Source organism: Oryctolagus cuniculus, chromosome 10, assembly GCF_051225735.1.
Source record: "Oryctolagus cuniculus isolate XC-2025 breed Fujian yellow rabbit chromosome 10, ASM5122573v1, whole genome shotgun sequence".
NCBI lineage: Eukaryota > Metazoa > Chordata > Mammalia > Lagomorpha > Leporidae > Oryctolagus > Oryctolagus cuniculus.
In genome coordinates this window covers 101,893,720-101,911,950 of record NC_142876.1, presented here as the reverse complement: position 1 = coordinate 101,911,950, position 18,231 = coordinate 101,893,720, and the positions used below count along the sequence as shown (strand labels likewise).

Below are 18,231 nucleotides of genomic sequence, written 5' to 3'. Positions count from 1 at the left end.
GAATCTACAAATGGGGTGGGGTTTGATGACCTCCAGCAGGGTCTCATGGCATCTCCACGTGGAGCTCAACACGCACGCATTCATCATGGCGTCCTGTATGTGGTGCGGTAGTCTCAGGTGCATCATGGCAAAGTGAGTGCCAAATCACCAAGGAAGGGGGTGGGATTTTAGCAGAACAAGGGTAAGGAAGGAGACAGCTGCAGCCTCTTAGCTCCATTGTTCGCTAGCTCCCTACCTCGCCCAGATCAAAACCAGGCCCTTCATAGAGGATGCTGGGATGCAGGCACTCCACGCAGTGCCCAGCTGCTTGGCCAAATGCCTGCTCCCCTGCTCCGTAGTCGCTTTATGCACATATGTAAAGATTTATTTATTTGAGAGATCGGCACGGTGGCAAAGCCACTACCTGAAGTGCCGGCATCCCATTTAGGCGCCAGTCGAGTCCCAGCTGCTCCACTTCTGATCCAGCTCTCTGCTCTGTCCTGGAAAAGCAGTAGAAGATGGCCCAAGTCCTTGGGCCCCTGCACCTGCGTGGGAGACCCAGAACAATCTCCTGGCTTCGGATCAGCGCAGCTCTGGTCTTTGCGGCTAACTGGGGAGTGAACCAGCGGAAGGAAGACCTCTAACTCTGCCCTTCAAAAGAAAAACGGGAAAACAGAGAGAGAGAGAGAGCGAGCAAGCGAGCAAGTGAGCGAGCTGGGCAAGGCTAAAGCCAAGAGCTTCTTCGAAGTCTCCAACATGGGTGCAAGGGCCCAACCACTTGGCCGTCTTCCACTGCTCTCCCAGGTGCATTAACTGGAAGTGGAGCAGCTGGGACTCGAATGGGCGCCCATATGGGATGCCGGCATCACAGGCAGTTTTACCTGCTACACCCACCACAGCGCCAGCCCCAGGTGGGTTTTTTTTTTTTTTTGGTTTTTTGTTTTTTTTTTTTTTTTGACAGGAAGAGTGGACAGTGAGAGAGAGAGAGAGAGAGAAAGGTCTTCCTTTGCCGTTGGTTCACCCTCCAATGGCCACCGCGGCCGGCATGCTGCGGCCAGTGCACCGAGCTGATCCGATGGCAGGAGCAGGTGCTTCTCCTGGTCTCCCATGGGGTGCAGGGCCCAAGTACTTGGGCCATCCTCCACTGCACTCCCTGGCCACAGCAGAGAGCTGGCCTGGAAGAGGGTCAACCGGGACAGAATCCGGCACCCTGACCGGGACTAGAACCCGGTGTGCCGGCGCCGCAAGGCGAAGGATTAGCCTAGTGAGCCGCGGCGCCGGCAAAAGATTTATCGACTTTTTTTTTTTTTTTTTTTTTTTTGACAGGCAGAGTGGATAGTGAGAGAGAGAGAGACAGAGAGAAAGGTCTTCCTTTGCCGTTGGTTCACCCTCCAATGGCCGCCGTGGCCGGCGCACCGCGCTGATCCGAAGGCAGGAGCAAGGTACTTATCCTGGTCTCCCATGGGGTGCAGGGCCGAAGCACTTGGGCCATCCTCCACTGCACTCCCTGGCCACAGTAGAGAGCTGGCCTGGAAGGGGGGCAACCGGGACAGAATCTGGCGCCCCGACCGGGACTAGAACCCGGTGTGCCGGCGCCGCAAGGCAGAGGATTAGCCTAGTGAGCCATGGCGCCGGCCTGGTGGTTGCTTTTAATAGCACCAAACAACTTCAAGAGAATGACACCTGTCAAGGCACAAAAAGAAAACTTTCAGCCCTGCTAAGCAATAAGGCTGAGATAGTCCGTTGGCAGGTCCAAGGGCTGTGTGTATTCCAGATGAAAACGTTCTAGAACATCACCAGTATTGGTTAGACAAGTCACTACCTGACTCCACGACTGGTGCAGATGCCCAGTGCGCAACAAGCCATCAAGGGCACTGGGGAAGGGTGCAGCTGCTGCTCAGCTCCCAGATTCCCCAAGGGATTAAGGCAGTGACCACTGGGGCCGGCATCATGGCGCAGCAGGTTAAGCTGCCTTGCAATGAAGCACTGGTACCAGTCCCAGAGGCCTCTGCCACACAGCAGCTGGAGCCTACAACAAAACCTGGCAAAGGACCCCATCCCAGCGTCCTGCCTATCACCCTGGGGAGTCGGATGTATGAACAGTGGGTGAGGTCCCTGATGGGGTGAGAAAGGTGCAAGGGCCGCCTGTGGCTTCATCAGGAAGGGTGAGGGAGGCCAGGGTGCCTGCAAGCCCGGAAGTGGGCCAACAACTCCCAGCTGCTTGCTCCTGGACCTATTGCTATTCCTGCCTCCTGGTCGGTTATTGTGAAGGGTAAACTTCACCCCACCCCGTTAGAGTACACCCTTCTGTCTTAGAAACACTGACTTCACATGCCCAGGTGCTAGCCTGGAGCTCAGAACTCAACCAAGACCTCCCATATAGATGTCAGAGAGGCAGCTACTTATATCATCAACTCCCGCTTCATGGTGTGCACCCTAATAAGGGACATAAAACCCAAGCCCCTAGTACACTAACATGCTGTGGGATATAACACATACCAGAATGCCAAGAACTTACCAACACACCATCTGAGGAAGCAGCAACTAAAGACAACAAGCAAAGGCACTGCCTGTTAAAGAATAGACTGTGAGCTCAGAGGTATGCCTGTAACAGCAGCTCCTTCTTAGGGCGACTGTAGCCGGCTGTTGGCAAGGGAGCAGCAGGCAGGACAGCCAGAGGCTGTCTGTCACAATATGGACTACAGTCCAAGAAGCACACCCGGAACTGCAGCATTTCCTCAGGGTGACTCGTCTGCGGTCCCAGAGTTCTCCCAGCCAGGTGATTCGCAACTCTGGGCGGGGCTGGGGGGGCATATCTGCCCTTCAGTTTAGGGGACTGCACCAAAAGCCCTCGGGCACCCTCCACACACTGCATGGCATGTGGGAGTCACAGTTGGCAGGATGCTGTGGGGGGTTTGGTTTTGTTAAATTTTTTAAAGATTTGTTTATTTATTTGAAACATAAAATCACAGAAAGGCAGAGGCAGAGAGAGAGAGAGAGAGAGAGAGAGAGAGAGAGAGAGAGAGGTCTTCCATTTGCTGGTTCACTCCCCAGATGGCCACAATGGCTGAAGCTGGGCCTATCCGAAGCCAGGAGACAGGAGCTTCTTCTGGGTCTCCCACACAAGTGCAGGGGCCCAAGGACTTGGGCCATCTTCTACTGCTGCTTTCCCAGGCACGTTCGTAGGGAGATGGATCAGAAGTGGAGCAGCTGGGACCCAAACTGGCATCCATATGGAATGCTGGCACTGCAGGCGGCAGCCTCACCCGCTATGCCACAGTGCTGGCCCCTCCACTGTGTTTTTGATTCGGTAGCAGCCAGAGGCCTCCTTTAAGATGTTTATCAGGGGCCAGCATTGTGACATAGCGGATTAGGCCACTGCCTACAACACCAGCATCCCCTATGTGTGCTGGGTCATGAGTCCTGCCTGCTCCACTTCTGATCCAGCTCCCTGCGAATGTGCCTGGGAAAGCAGCAAAACATGGCCTAAGTCCTTGGGCCCCTGCAGCCATGTGGGAGACCCGGAAGAAGCTCTTGGCTCCTGGCTTCGGATCAGCACAGCTCCAGCCATTGCAGCCATTTGGAGAGTGAACCAGCGAATGGAAGACCTCTCTGTCTCTCCCTCTCTGTGATTCTACCTCTCAAATAAATAAATAAATAAAATCTTAAAAAAAAAAATCAGAACTTTTAAAGAAAGGGCTGAGGAGTCTCAGAGCTCACCCTGCTGCCCATGCTCCAAGAGGGGTGAGGACCCCTGACCCCCTGGCTGTCCCCCAGGCTGACCCACTCCCTAGGAGCAGAGTCCCAGCTGCCATAGACCTCAATCCTGCACATCTCCCTCTCCCTCCGGCCCCTGGGGTGGCCCAGCTGGGCAAGGCAGCGCATGGCCGTGGGCCTCCCCAAACCACCGAAGAAGCAGCCTGGCCACAGCCACCCTCTGCCCTGACCACTGCGAGAGGCAGAGATGGGCACCCAGCCATGCCCAGCCCCACTCCGGCCACAGAGAAGCACCCACAGGGAACCCCCTCCCGTAGCCAGCCCAGGGCAGGAAGTGTGGATGTCCAACAACACTCGGAGGCAGGGGAAAGGGAAGACCCTGCCCTTGGCCACTCTCTTCCCCAAAGGCCTCAGATCCAGCCAGCAGGCCGCAGCCCCGGCCCTCGCAGCCCTCGTCCCGCCCAGCCCCAGGTTCCCTCCCCCAAGGACGCCCACACTTGAGACCCCTGCTTCCGGGTATCTCGGGCTCTCCCTCCCAGGACTTTGCTCCGGATGCCCACCCTATGCTCACACATCTGCCTCCCCACAGCGCCCAGGGCAGCCCAGGTGCCAGGCCCAGTGCAGCCCACGTCCTCTCCAGTGAGGGAGCCCAGAGGTGGGAGCTGAACCCAGGATCCTAACTCACAACCATGAGAAAGACCACAACACAGGTGTCTACAGAGCTGGCAGAAAGAACACCTCACGACTGGGCTACAAGATATGATCTCAGTGGGGCCTGTGTTGTGGTGAAGCGGATAAAGCTGCCACCTGCAGCACTGGCATCCTCTATGTCACTGGTTCAAGTCCCAGCTGCTCCACTTCTGATCTGGCTCCCTGCTAATGGCCTGGTAGAGCAGCAGAAGATGGGCCAAGTGCTTTGGCTGCTGCACGCACATGGGAGACCTGGATGAAGTTCCTGGTTCCTGGCTTCGGTATCTGGGGAGTGAGCCAGCAGATGGAAGATCTCGCTCTGTGTCTCTCCCTCTTTCTCTCTGTAACTCTTTCAAATAAATAAATCTTTTCTTTAAAAAAAAAATACAATCTAAGTTAATATTTTTTTAAAAAAGTATTTATTGCAAAGAATGCTGGACACAGTGTGGTGTGCGGCTGAGACCCGTGCGCTCTGGGGAAGCAGAACGCCGTCATTCAGGTGCCTCAATCATCACAGCCAAACCCAGCAGCCCACCAGGCCTGGCGCCGCCCACACAGAGGCCACACAGGGCCAAAGCTGGGGAGGGGGCTGCACCTTGTCCTGACCCCAGACCTCCCTCTGCCCTGTCCCAGCCCTGGTAACGCAGGAGTCCAGCAGCGCCTGCCTTCCCTCTGCACACACGGGGCCTCGGTGGGCTCGCCTCAGGGGACACCCACGTGGGTACCCCCTGCTGCTGACCGAAGGGACCCGTTATGGGGTGTGTCCAGGTGACCAAAGTCCCAGAACTTCGAGGGACACAGAGCTGAGGTCCCGCTTTCATGTCCCAGAGGCAGCAGTGGGGCCTCGGGCCCGGCCTGAGGGCAGGGGGCTCCGACAGGAGACGAGTCCCACAGGGGGCTCCCGCCCGGCCACGCAGCAGACTTTGCTCCACCTGCAGCCCTCATAGCTGCTGTCACCTCCACAGAGGCGACCGCCAGGCGTGGCCAAGGACGCTGACTTCTCGGGGAGGTGGCACCTGCAGAGAGCTCTGGGGCCAGGCTCTGTGTACAAAGCCAGCCTGGCCTCACCGCGGCCCACCAGTGGGGAGAGCAGAGCCCCCGGCTTCAAATCCACACACTTTCTGGCCCAGGCCCTTAACAGCCAGCCGGTCTGGTTGCCAGCTATCAAATGGGCACAGGCCCCGGGGCCTGGACCCAGAGGCACCACAGAGGCCAGACTTGCCAAGGCCATTGTCACCAGGCGCACAGCACCCAAGTGAACAACTGTGACGGGACTGGGAAAACGCTCCCTCCATGCGGGCTGCCTCCGTTCCCGTCCTCTCCGCTGCCTCAGCCCCTTAGGGAGAGGTGGACAAAGCCCAGGGCAGGTCTTACAGACCACAGCAGGCTCCCCGACCCAGCTGCACACATTCCCGCGTGCACACAGGTGGCCGCAGGTGGGAGGCCGCCTCCCCCCGGATGCCCATGTGCACAGCCGGGAAGGGGAGATGGGGCGGCCTCTCCCTTGAGCACTTGGGTGTGGGTACCATGAAGGGAATGCGTACAACTGCCCCATCTCACCGTGAGCGGCGGGGAGGGGCGGCCAGGGCCACCAGTACATGCACAGGGAAGGGGTGAGCCGTGGCCTCCTCCCGCAGGTTTTTGTCATCACAGCATGCAGGAGCCAGCACACTGCTTCCATGAGCGCCCACACATGTGAGCGACATGGACACTGGGGCCTGGCCATGCTGCCCCAGAGGCTCTGCCTTGGCTGCCACCCTGCAGCTCCCAGGGGGCCGTCCCTCTCTCGCACCTGCAGCAGCGGCAGCTCGGGGTCCCGTGATGACCTCTGGCACAGGAAGTGGCCATACGGAGGACAGCAGAGACCCAGCCAGGCCACCAGCGCCACTCCAGGCCGCCAGGCCACAGCAGCGACTTCCCGGCGAGCACTTTCTGTTTCACATTTGAGGGTTTCACAAGTCACAAAGCCACACGGTGAACAACGACAGCTAGGGGCTGTGACCGAGGGCCGGCGCAGGCCCGCCAGCCCAGCCTGCACACACGCAGAGCGGCAGGTCGGTGCCCGGCCTGCTGTGTCGCTGTCAACAAGGAGGCAGGCTGGTGGGGGCTCTGGGGGCCACCAGCCATGCCTGGTTTCGAGAATGTTCCTGCACGGTGTCACACAGACTGAGGGCGTCTGGAATGCTCGTGTGCAGAGATCCACGCCTGCCCAGGGGTCACAGCAGACAAGGCCGTCACTGGTGAGCGGGAACTGTGACGAGGGCTTCCTCCGGAGGCCTCGAGATGTCCACATTCTGCACAACAATAAAGACAGACAGCGCTGACCCTCAGGGTACAGGGTCAAGACCTTGCACAGGGGTCGGCACTGTGACATAGTGGGTGGGCTAAGCCTCCACCTGCAGTGCCAGCATCCCATATGAGCACCGGTTCACGTCCTGGCTGCTCCACTTCCAGTCCAGCTCTCTGCTATGGCCTGGGGAAACAGTGGAGGATGGCCCAAGTCCTTGGGCCCCTGCACCCACGTGGGAGACCCAGAGGAAGCTCCTGGCTCCTGGCTTTGGATTGGCTCAGCCCTGGCTGTTGTAGCCGTTTAGGGAGTGAACCAGTGGATGGAAGATCTCTCTCCCTCTCTCTATTTGTAACTCTACCTCTTAAATAAATAAATGATCTTAAAAAAAAAAAAAAAAAAAAAAAAAAAAACTTGGACAACAGGACAAAGGCAGGGTGTGTGTCCCGGCCAGGGCTCCCCCAGCACGGGAGGGCCGGGCTTAGGCTTGCACCCTCAGCAGCAGGGGCAGCGAAGGGGCTCAGCTCCCAGGGGTCTCCTCCCTGGCTCTAGGCGTCAGGGGACGGTGTTGGCTGTAGCCCATCGTGGAGGGCACCAGGTATGACTGCGCCCCAGGAGCCTTCTCGGAGCAGTGGCCTCTGGGAACCGGGGCTCTCGTGGGAAGCCCTGCCTTGCCCTGTGGAACAGTCACCACAAGGGCACTGAGAGGACTGCTCTTCTGGAAGATGGTGGCTGCCCAGTGCAGGGCCCTAACACACGGTCCTGTCCTAGTCCTTAAAGCTGCCCGGGTCAGAAAAGGTGTTCAAGAGGCCTAGAGCTGGGAGGCCAGGGAAGGAGCCCTGCCCGCCCCTGCAGCCTCCAGCCATTCGCAGCCTCGTGGGCCCAGACCGCTGGGCTGGGGCTGCTGTGCAGCCAGCCACACCCAAGCTCAGGTGCTTCCTGGGCTGCTGGCCCAGGGGACTTCCCCACCCCCGGGGCACCTGATTTTGGGAAGCACCTGACCCAGCCCATACCAGGGGCCACAGCTCCCTCTGGCAGTGCCCCTGCTGGGCCTGGCCCCACAGACACGGTGTGTGGGCACCCCAGGAACCCGCCCAGCACCCCAGCAGTGACCCTGCTACCTGAGGCCTGTCCCGGTGCGTGTTCACAGCCGCCACATTCAGGAATATGGACTCCACTTTACAGCCTGCCAAAGGGGACAGGCGGGTGAGCTTCTCACGAGTGGCTGGGCGTCACTGGATGGAGTCCTTCCCCCTCCCTCACAGCCAGCTCTGTGAAGCCCCATGCAAGATATCGGGAGGCTCCCAGGCAGCTCCTCACCCCGCGGCCATGAGCGGCTGCAGCAGCCACAAGCCGGCAGGGGCCGCTCCCAATCGTCGGGACCCCAGTGCCCCACACCCCACTGGGCCACACAAGGCTCTGTGCAATGGGACACCCGGTGGGTCCATTGGCTGCCACGGAGCTTCAGTCCCTCTCCCTAGAGCACCTGTGATGCAGGGGAGGGCTGACCCAGGGGTCTCGGGCGGGCAGCAACATCTGGAATGTTCTACAACCCCGGCCCTGTTGAGTGCTGCATGGGTTTTGGGGAGAAGCCCCTCTCCCAGGTGGGCCATGGTCAAGGAAGGATGCCGGGGAGGTTCCCTGAGCCACAGCTGTGTTGACGACACACCTGCAAATTGGGAAGGTGTGTGTGTGTGCGTGTATGTGTGTGTCGGGGGATGGATTCTTTATGGGATTTTCAGAAAACAACAAGATCCCACAAAGAGCCAAGGCCATGGCAATGGAAGGCCAGAGTGCGGGAGGTTTCCTTACCGTAAGCCACGGGGGTCAGCTTCAGGACTGTGTGCAGCGGGCATTTGAGGTAGGGCAGCTGTTCTGTGGACACAGAGGGGGAGGCTGGCATGCCAGGGGTGCTCAGTGACAGTCCCTCCCCCCAGCCCTGCCCCAGGGCCAGGCCTGCACCTGCCGCCTTGTCCAGGAAGTAGGCCAGGAGGCAGCGCATCACGGCCTGGTGGCAGATGACCAACACGTTCTCCTGCCGCTCCAGCTCCATGATGACAGGCTCCAGTCGCTGCACCAGGTCCTCATAGGACTGCAAGGGCAAGCAGGGGGCGGTCCCTCAGGCCTGGCTGCCGGGGTGGGGAGGAAGGCCACCGTCCCGCTCCTGGCCCCCTCCCCATTCTGGCAGGCTAAGCACAGGGTGGGCAGCTGCTCCAACAGGACTGCAGCAGTGAGACACCAGGCTGAAGCAGGAAGCTGCGGGTGTGTGGTGGGGGAGCCTGAGGCCTTGGCCGGAGCTCTGGGGATTTCAACCCCTGCACACAGCCAGGTCCTCAGGCGCTCAGGCTGAGTCTGCCCGATTCCTGCCTGCTCTGGCTGCAAAGCGAGGCCTGCAGGGACTGCTGGCCCTGGTGGCGCCGGGGAAAGCCCAGATCAGGTCTTTCGGAAACCGTCACTTTCTGACCCGTGTTCTCCCTGCGTTCTCAAGCTAGAGCACCCAGCTGCCGGCTCTCCGCTATCTGGGCTGGTCTCAGCTCCGGTGCAGGCAACAGTGCCGCCCAGAGCTACATGATCCCCCGGGATGGGCCGGTGTGGGGGCTGTGAGCCCGGCGTCTGGGTGGGGGTGCTTCCAGGTCTGTGTATGTGTGTGTACATCTGGGTGGGGGTGCTTCCAGGTCTGTGTATGTGTGTGTATGAGTGCGCACACGTGCACCTTGGGGGCATTTTAATATGGCCACTCCCCAGAGCACGTGGAAGAAGGCAGAGATGCAGGGTCAAAGGTGACCAAAGTGTTTGACCTGGGGCCTGGGCTGAGCAGGGAGCCTGCGCAAGGGTAGGTGACAAGGGCAGACTGCATGTGGGTGCCACGGGCCCTCTGCGGAAGGTCCCCTTGGGTCTGGAACCAGAGGTGGGGTCAGTGCCTGGAGTGGCAGGGAGGACAGGGTCGCTCTATGATGGGGGACGCGTCCAGGAGGACGGGGCTCAGAGACCTGGGTCTCATGCTGACTCCTAGGGTGCCCTAGAAAGCGCCGACAGCTCCCTGTGAAGGGGCCAGCCTGCGGACGCAGGGGAACAGAAACTACCCACGGGATCCCTGGAGAGCTGGACCCCACGAGCCAGACTCGGCTCAGGCCCTGCCCTTCCTAACCCTCCACCGTGGGAAGGGAATGAGGAGTAGGATCTGCTGGGTGCACGCCAGGTGCCTGCCCTGTGCGTCACATCCTCTCTCCACCCAGGGAGGGGCAGAGGCCTGGGCCGCACAGCTGGGCAGCAGAGGGGGAGCACGCCCCCAGCAGGCCCTGCCGAGGCCAGGCCCCCTCCGCTGCCCACACAGCCCCTGCAGGGCCCCCACAGACCCGCAGCCACAGAGTGCACTCGGGAGACAGGCAGCCCCCGGTCCCACCTACCTCCCCCTTGGGGTACCGGTACCGGTACTTGTCCTGGTCCCGCAGGGCGAACTCCAGTGGATAATGATCTTGAATTTCCTCGTAGGTCATCTCCTCACAGACACCCTAGGGGACACACTCGGTCATCACAGCTCTGGTGCCAGGCACGGAGGCTGGCCTTGTTCAGGGCAGCAGCAAGTGGAGACCAGGCTTATGGGGCATTTCCTGGGTGATGCCTGGAGCTTAGAAACCAGGAGGAGAGCAGGCCCTGGGGCACACTGAGCCCTGGGCAGCCCCGTGTTTGTAAAAGCAAGTTCAACAGTCCGTGCCCCCACAGGACTTTCTTCCTGTGCTGGGGAAACCCTGTTTCTGAGTACAGACAATTGTGTAAAGTATACAGCAGGACATCACTGTGCCATTTGGGACACACGTACACACACACACACACACGCACACTCACGGCACCTTCTACAGATGCCACTACAAGGATAGAGAAGAATACTTAACACTCGCACTGGGCACTAAAGGCCCAGGGAGGCCCAAAGCAAGCGGGGCTGGAACGTCATGAGCCACGACCACCCCGCCCCACAGCACGGCCTGAGCAGCGTCCCACACCGCTCCCCTTGGCCTCCGAGTTCATTCCTCCGCCCAGGAGCCCAGGAATGCCTGAACTTATGAGTTCAGGCCAAGACACGCACAGGGCAGCCACACCCAGGGAGGGAGACAGGAAAACGCCCTCAGCCTTTGTCCCAGGCTTTTCCTACAAGGCCTTAGGGGCAAAACTGTCTAAGAAAGACAAAGATGCAAAGTTACAGCTGTGAGTGCCACCAGGGGCGGGCACTGGGGCACTGTGGGTTAGGCTGCTGCTTGGGACGCCCACATCCTGCATCAGAGTGCGGGCCAGGTCCTGCCTGCTCGGCTTCTGATCCAGCTTCCTGCTAATGTGCCCAGGAAGCACACACATGTATATATGTGCTATATGTGTGTGTGTGCCCCCCTCCCCCTCCCTCTTCCTCTCCCTCTCCAACATATGTATATATACATGTGTGTGAGTATGTGTGTATATATATGTACATATGAATATATATATATATGATTCTTTGAAAAGCTCCATAAATACAAACCTATTTTAGCTAGACTGACTGAGGGGAGAAAAAGCCCCCAATAAAAAGAGGAGGCAGTACTGCCAGCCTTCCAGAAACAAGGCAGATTGCCAGGGCCTACCACTACAGACAGCTACATTCCAACAAGCTAAATAACCTAGGGGAAAGGGGAAAATTCCTAGGAAGGCAGCCACTACCTGCTGCGGGTTGAACTGTGTCCCCCAGGGAGGTACACTGAAGACCTACTCCCCGGGAGCTGCGAATGCCAACTGGAGGCTGCGGTAGAGACGCGGGAAGGAAACGCGACCCGGCGAAGGCCCCAGAGGAGGTGAAGAGCGTGGCGGGATGGCAGAGAAAGCTCCCGGTGTCTGAGCAAACACGGCTATCCTCGTGAGCGGAGGGCTCACAGCAGCACCAGCGAACTAGAGGCGCTTCTGCCAGGCCTCACTGTCTACCTTCCAAATCACAGCAGACAGCGTCTACTCAGAAAAACTGAAATAAAAACTGTAGGATACTGAAAACACGATCAGGCGATATTAACAGAATAAATGTGCGTCGTTTTAGATCCCTCAGTGAAAACCGCTCTTAGGTTAGGCTAAACAAACAAAAAAAAACAAAACAAAAAATACTCCTTTCACATAAAGAAAGTAACAAAAGAATAGACACTTAGCCTAGCAGCTAAGCGGCTTATATTCTGGGCAGGTTCTGTGCACAGCAGGTTAAGCCACCACCTGTGATGCCAGCATCTTACGTCAGAATGCTGGTTCGGGTCCCGGCTGCTCTGCTTCTGATCCAACTCCCTGCTGGTGCCCCTAAGAGGACAGCAGAGGACGGCCCGGGGGGTTGGGCCCCACATCCATGTAAGAGACCTGGGTAGAGTTCCAGGCTCCTGGCCTTTGCCTGGCCCAGATCTGACCCTGTGGCCATCAGGAGTGTGAAAAAGCAGTTGGAAGATTTCTTTCTTAGTATCTCCCTCTAAGTCTGTCATTCTGCCTGTCAAATAAACAGTCAATCTTAAACAGACAAACAAGACAGTTGCATCACATAGCGGAGGACCTGGGTTCAATTCCCGGCTTTGGCACCAGCTCAGCCTTGACTGTTGGAGGCATCTGAGGAGTGAGCCAGCAGATAGGAGCCCTCTCTGTCTGTCTGTCTCTCTGACTCTTTTTATACCTATCTCTCAAATAAATAACTCCTCTTAAAAAAGAAAGAAAATGATACAAAAAGTTTAAAAATAAAAGGGAAGAAATAAAACAAAAGTGTGGATAAAAGGCAGAGAAGGCAAATCAAAATCACAGTGAGGTGCTACCTCACATCCAGTAGGGGCCACTATTAAAAAAAAACAAAACAAAACAAAACAAAACAAAAAACCAGAAAATAAGCCGGCACTGCGGCTCACTAGGCTAATCCTCTACCTGCGGTGCTGGCACACTGGGTTCTAGTCCCGGTTGGGGCGCCAGATTCTGTCCTGGTTCTCCTCTTCCAGGCCAGCTCTCTGCTGTGGCCCGGGAAGGCAGTGGAGGATGGCCCAAGTGCTTGGGCCCTGCACCTGCATGGGAGAGCAGGAGAAGCACCTGGCTCCTGGCTTCAGATCGACGCAGCTCCAGCCATGGTGGCCATTTGGGGGGTGAACCAACGGGAGGAAGACCTTTCTCTGTCTCTCTCTCTCACTATCTAACTCTGCCTGTCAAAAAAACAACAACAACAAAACAGAAAATAACAGTGTTGGCAAGGATGTGGAGAAACTAATATTTGTACAGCGCGAGTCCAGGAGTCCAGAGTGGGAGAAAGAGTGACAGAAAATATAGGAAGAAATAATGTCAAAAATGTTCAGATTTTAGAGACCCAGAAATCTAAGAATTTTAATGAACCCCCAAGCAGGATAAACAAAGAGAACCATACCAAGGCACATTATAATCAAATTGCTGAAAATCAGTGATAAAAGAGAAAATATTAGGGGCCGGCAGCGCTGTGGTGTAGCAGCCTAAGCCTCTGTCTGCAGTGCCAGCATCTCATAAGAGCATGGGTTCAAGTCCCAGCTGCTCCACTCCCAATTTAGCTCTCTGCCATGGCCTGGGAAAGCAGTGGAAGATGGCCCAAGTCTTTGGACCCTTGCAACCACATGGGAGACCTGGCTCCTGACTTCGGATCAGCCCAGCTCTGGTTGTTGTGGCCATCTGGAGAGTGAACCAGTGGATGGAAGACCTCTCTCTCTCCCTCCCTTCCTCTGTAACTCTACCTCTCAAATTAATAAATAAATCTAAAAAAAGAGAAAAAATATTAAAAGTCATCAGAGAAAAAGATGTATCATAGATACAGTATGTACAGCACAGAGCTGGGAATGCTTCCTATAGCAACAATGCCACCCAGAAGACAATGGAGCAGCATCTATTTAGAAAACTTTCCTTATTTACTTCTTTATTTATTTGACAGAGAGACAGCGTTCCCAACCCCCAGTTACTCTCCAAGTGCCAGCAATGGCTGGGGTTGAGCCAAGCCAGGAACCAGGAACTCATCCAAGTCTCCCATTCAGTGGCAGGAACCCAACTACATGGGTCATCGCCTGCTGTCTCCCAGGGTACATGTTATTAGGAAGCTGGAATCTTAGAAGCAGGCTAGGACTTGAACTCAGGCACCCTGATACGGGGTGAAGGTGTCCCAGTGGGCGGCTTAACTGCTCGGTCAAATACCCAGCCCCAGAACAGCAGCTTGCAAGAGCTAAGGCTTTGCTATTCCACCTCACTGGGGCTTCCAGATCCCTCTCCCCTGCCCCCTGCTCTCTCCTGGGTGACCGCTGTGGACTACACCCACAAGGCTCCCTTGGCCCATAACTTCTGGCTGGACTGGGTCACGGGGAACCTGGCGGGAGGCCCAGAGAAGGAGGAGAGCATGGTTCAGAGTTTCACTCCTGGGCTCCCCCTGCAGAGCTGCTCTCAGGCCTCAGTCCTCCCCAAGGTCCCGCCCCATCAGGTTACCCCTTCCATGCTGCCACCCCACCCCCCCAGGAGGCTGCATCCCCTGGCTCCTGGCTCCAGTCCCAGGGTCAACAAAGGGCAGGAGCTCTCTGGTTGCCTGCACCCTGCCCACATATTTGTAAACAGTCCCTTCATAAACCTTCATTGCATTAACCTAATTGCAGTGGCCATCTGTTTCCTTTTATGTCTCACAAATTCCTAAGTCATGAGCTTTTGATTACTTCATAACAAAGCATCGAAATATGTTAAAAAAACAAAAGAATAAAATATGCAATGCAATAGCTAGAAATGCAAGAAAAACAAAGAAAATCTTAAGCATGGAGTGTCCTCTAACATCCAGCTGTTGATTGATGATGATCAAGCGGAAGAAAATTAAGGACACAAAATTTGAACGATATGATGAAAGCAGCTGAATGAGCTATACATATGCAATTTTTCTTACGGGAGCTTTGAGCCACACAGAAAAGCAGAGACAACACTATGATGAACCCACACACCCACTCCTGTCCAAAATATTACCAACACACAGGTAATCGCATTCATCTAAACACCCGTGGCCCCACTCCCCAAGCAAGTGGGTTACTTTGCAGACAATGCTAATATGACTCAGCGATGGAGAGTGAATGGGAAAAGGCTGATGGTAGAATCTGGAGCCGGGGTTTCATCACGTTTAAACTTGCTTTAAAATAACCCGGTTGGGTATAAGCATGGAAGAGCTGATGCAGGCCGCACGTTGAACATTGCTAAGGCTGGTATTGGGTACATGGGGATTCACGATAATAGTCTCCTTATTTTTATATATAATTTACATTTTTTTTTTATTTTTTTTTTTTTTTTTTATTTTTGACAGGCAGAGTGGACAGTGAGAGAGAGAGACAGAGAGAAAGGTCTTCCTTTGCCGTTGGTTCACCCTCCAATGGCCGCCGTGGCCGGCGCACCGCGCTGATCCAAAGGCAGGAGCCAGGTACTTCTCCTGGTCTCCCATGCGGGTGCAGGGCCCAAGCACTTGGGCCATCCTCCACTGCACTCCCTGGCCACAGCAGAGAGCTGGCCTGGAAGAGGGGCAACCGGGACAGAATCCGGTGCCCCGACCGGGACTAGAACCCGGTGTGCCGGCGCCGCTAGGCGGAGGATTAGCCTAGTGAGCCGCGGCGCCGGCCTAGAAACTTAATTTACATTTTCTATAATACAGTTTAGGGGCCGGTGCTGTGGTCTAGCGGGTAAAGCCACCACCTGCAGTGCCAGCATCGCATATGGGTGCTGGCTCTAGACCCAGGTGCTCCACTTCTGATCCAGCTCTCTGCTATGGCCTGGGATAGCAGTGGAAGATGGCCCCTGCACCTGCATGGGAGACCTGGAAAAAGCTCATGGCTTCTGGCTTTGGATTGGTGCAGCTCTAGTTGTTGCAGCCACCTGGGCAGTGAACTAGCAGACAGAGGATCTCTCTCTCTCTTTCTCTGCCTCTGCCTCTCTGTAACTCTGCCTTTCAAATAAATAAATAAGTAAATCTTTAAATAAATAAAGTTTAAAAAACAAAACAGGAACGTGATAGGCCAACGCTCACCATTCCAAAAGGACGGGAGCCTGAGGGGCAAGCCCATTAAACTAAGACCAGGCCGGAGGTGAGGTGGCGTTTAGGGGTAAGCCACCACCTGTAGCGCTGGTATCCCATATGGGGGCTCGTTTGAGCACTGGCTGTTCTACCTCCAAACCAGTTCCCTGCTAATACCCCTGGGAAAGCAGTGGATGGTGGCCCAAATGCTTGGGGCCCTGCCACCCACCTGGGAGACGAGATGAAACTCCTGGCTCCTGGCTTCAGGCTGGCCAACCCTGGCTATTGCAGCCATTTGAGGAATGAACCAGCAGATAAAAGATCTTGCTATTCCCTACCCCACCCTGTAACTCTGCCTTTCAAATAAATGAACTAAATCTTATTTAAAAGAAACAAGAGAAAAAAAAAAAAAACAAGGACATTAGATTTGCCCATCAATAAAGTATTCTTGTCAATGCAAGAGTAATAAATGATAATAAAACACAAGGTACATGACCGGCAAGGCCACACCTGGACGATCCTGATCTCAGAAGGCAGCGCCTCAAGAGAATCCAAGAGAACAGACGGAAAAGCCACTAGGGCAGAAGAAGCTGGCTGTGGGTTTTCTGTGAACCAACAATACCCAGAGAAAATACACATAAACAGTGCTCAAATCCACCCGCTCTTCTCTCTCTGTCACCACCCAAGTGCCAGGTGTCAGCACCCTACCAGGCCGCGGCAAGCCCCCCACTAGGTGTCAGCACCCTACCAGGCCGTGGCAAGCCCCCCACTAGCACCTTCTCCAGGCTGCCCCTGCCTGGCCCCAACAGCCATTCTCAGCACCGTGGGCCTGACAGTCAACACCAACCAGGTTCTCCCCAGGATCCACCTCTGATCCCTTCCCAGACTCCTGCTGCAGGCAGTGTTTCCAATGGTGACAGTAAGAGCAGCCAGAACAGCTGTGCCAACAAACGCCTGAATCTGGTAGACACATCATGGAGCAGAGAGGGAAAGAGGACTTGGGAGCCGGGACCTCTGGGCACAGGGAGCCCCACGGTGAGCCCAGTGCACAGCATTTCTGTTTCCAGAAGCTGAGCAGGAAAGAGGCCCAGGCAGGCAAGGGCTTGGCAGAGCTGCCAGCAGTCGTGGGTTTCCGCCAGAAGCCTGGAGCAGGAGTGACCTGACAACCAAGGAGGCGCCGCAAGCACCAGAGCCCGGCTCTGCAGCAGCTCCCTGGATGAGGGTGATCCCGACCCCATGTCCCACAGCAGAAGGAAACGCTCCTGAGAGAGGCGACGTTAGCCAGAGCCTCAGAGCCTCACAAAGGCTCACACAAAATGTCCACACTCAATTAAAAATCACCAGAAATGCATCAGACCCCAAATTCATAATGAACTCTTAAAAATCGGGGCACGCGTTGTGGCACAGCCCCAAGTGCACGTGGGGTTGAGTTCTGCTTCTGCCTTCCCTCCAGCTTCCTGCTAATGTGCATCCTGGGAGGCAGCAGACGATGGCTCAAGGACCTGGGCCCGCGTCAGCCATGTGGGAGACCCAGATGGATCCCCGGCTCCGGCTTCAGTGCATAAAAGCTCTCACGGTTACACGCGACACAAGACCTCTGTCTCTCTCTCATTCTGTTTTTCAAACCAACCAACCAACCAACCAACAAATAAATCTTTTATCATTAAAAAAAAGAACTCTTAAAAATCAACAAGAGAAAGCGAGACAATCTAACAGGCAGGGGGAAAAGGGGCAAAAGCTCACGAGACATCCAGATGCTCAGAACCACGGTCGACTACCTAATTAAGACAGGAGACTGCTGGTGGACATGACACAGACACACATCATACATGCTAAGAACCTCACGGGAAGGAAAGTAGAATAAATAACAAACAAAGGACACATATTCGGTTAGTAATAAGCTAACTGGAAAAAGATTAGATTGAAGGCCTCTGTCAGAACAGGGTGGTCTAAGTAGCTAAATGAAAAAGACAGGGGGAGCGTTTACCCCAGCAGCTAAGACACCCGTGTGCCAGGGTTGGTGCCATTTCGTAGTGGGTAAAGCCACAGCCTGCGATGTCTACACCCCTTATGGGTGCCAGTTTAGTCCCTGCTGCACTTCCCATCCAGCTCCCTGCTAATGCACCTGGGAAAGCAGCAGAAGGTCCAAGTCTCTGGGCTCTTGTACACATGTGGGAGACTCGGATAAAGCTCTTGGCTTCAACCTGGCCCAGCTCCAGCCATTGAGGCCATTTGGGGAGTGAACCACCAGAGGGAAGATCTCTCTAACTCTGCCTGTCAAATAAAACAAATAAATGTTAAAGAGAGAGAGAGAGACCTGTGTCCCATATCAGAGTGCCTGGCTCTGGCTCCTGACCCAAGGAGGCAAAGCTGATGGCTCCAGCAGTTGGGTTCCTGCCACCCATGTGGGAAATCTAGGTTGAGTTCCTGGTCCCAGGTCTGACCCCAACCAAACCCTGGCCATTGTGAACTTCTGAGGAGTGGACCAGTAATGAGAGGTCTTTCTCTTTCTGTCTATAAAATTTTTAAAAAGAAAGAGGAC

The 18,231-nt window shown here is 55.7% G+C and overlaps 1 protein-coding gene across 5 annotated transcripts in view; it reads right to left on the bottom strand.

The window, feature by feature from the left end:
* Positions 1-6,315: 6,315 nt before the first annotated feature.
* Positions 6,316-18,231, bottom strand: part of PFKFB4 (6-phosphofructo-2-kinase/fructose-2,6-biphosphatase 4) — a 31,287-nt gene continuing 19,371 nt past the window's right edge. For all 5 annotated transcript variants that reach the window (XR_016214846.1, XM_008260608.5, XM_002713376.6 and 2 more), the window contains 5 exons: positions 10,081-10,185; positions 8,636-8,765; positions 8,486-8,548; positions 7,795-7,859; positions 6,316-6,680 (listed from right to left, as the gene is read on the bottom strand). Coding sequence is in view for 4 of the 5 variants with exons in the window: in XM_008260608.5 (XP_008258830.1) it covers positions 6,621-6,680; positions 7,795-7,859; positions 8,486-8,548; positions 8,636-8,765; positions 10,081-10,185 (423 nt within the window). In the remaining variant the exon portion in view is untranslated. The remainder of the gene's footprint in view (positions 6,681-7,794; positions 7,860-8,485; positions 8,549-8,635; positions 8,766-10,080; positions 10,186-18,231) is intronic.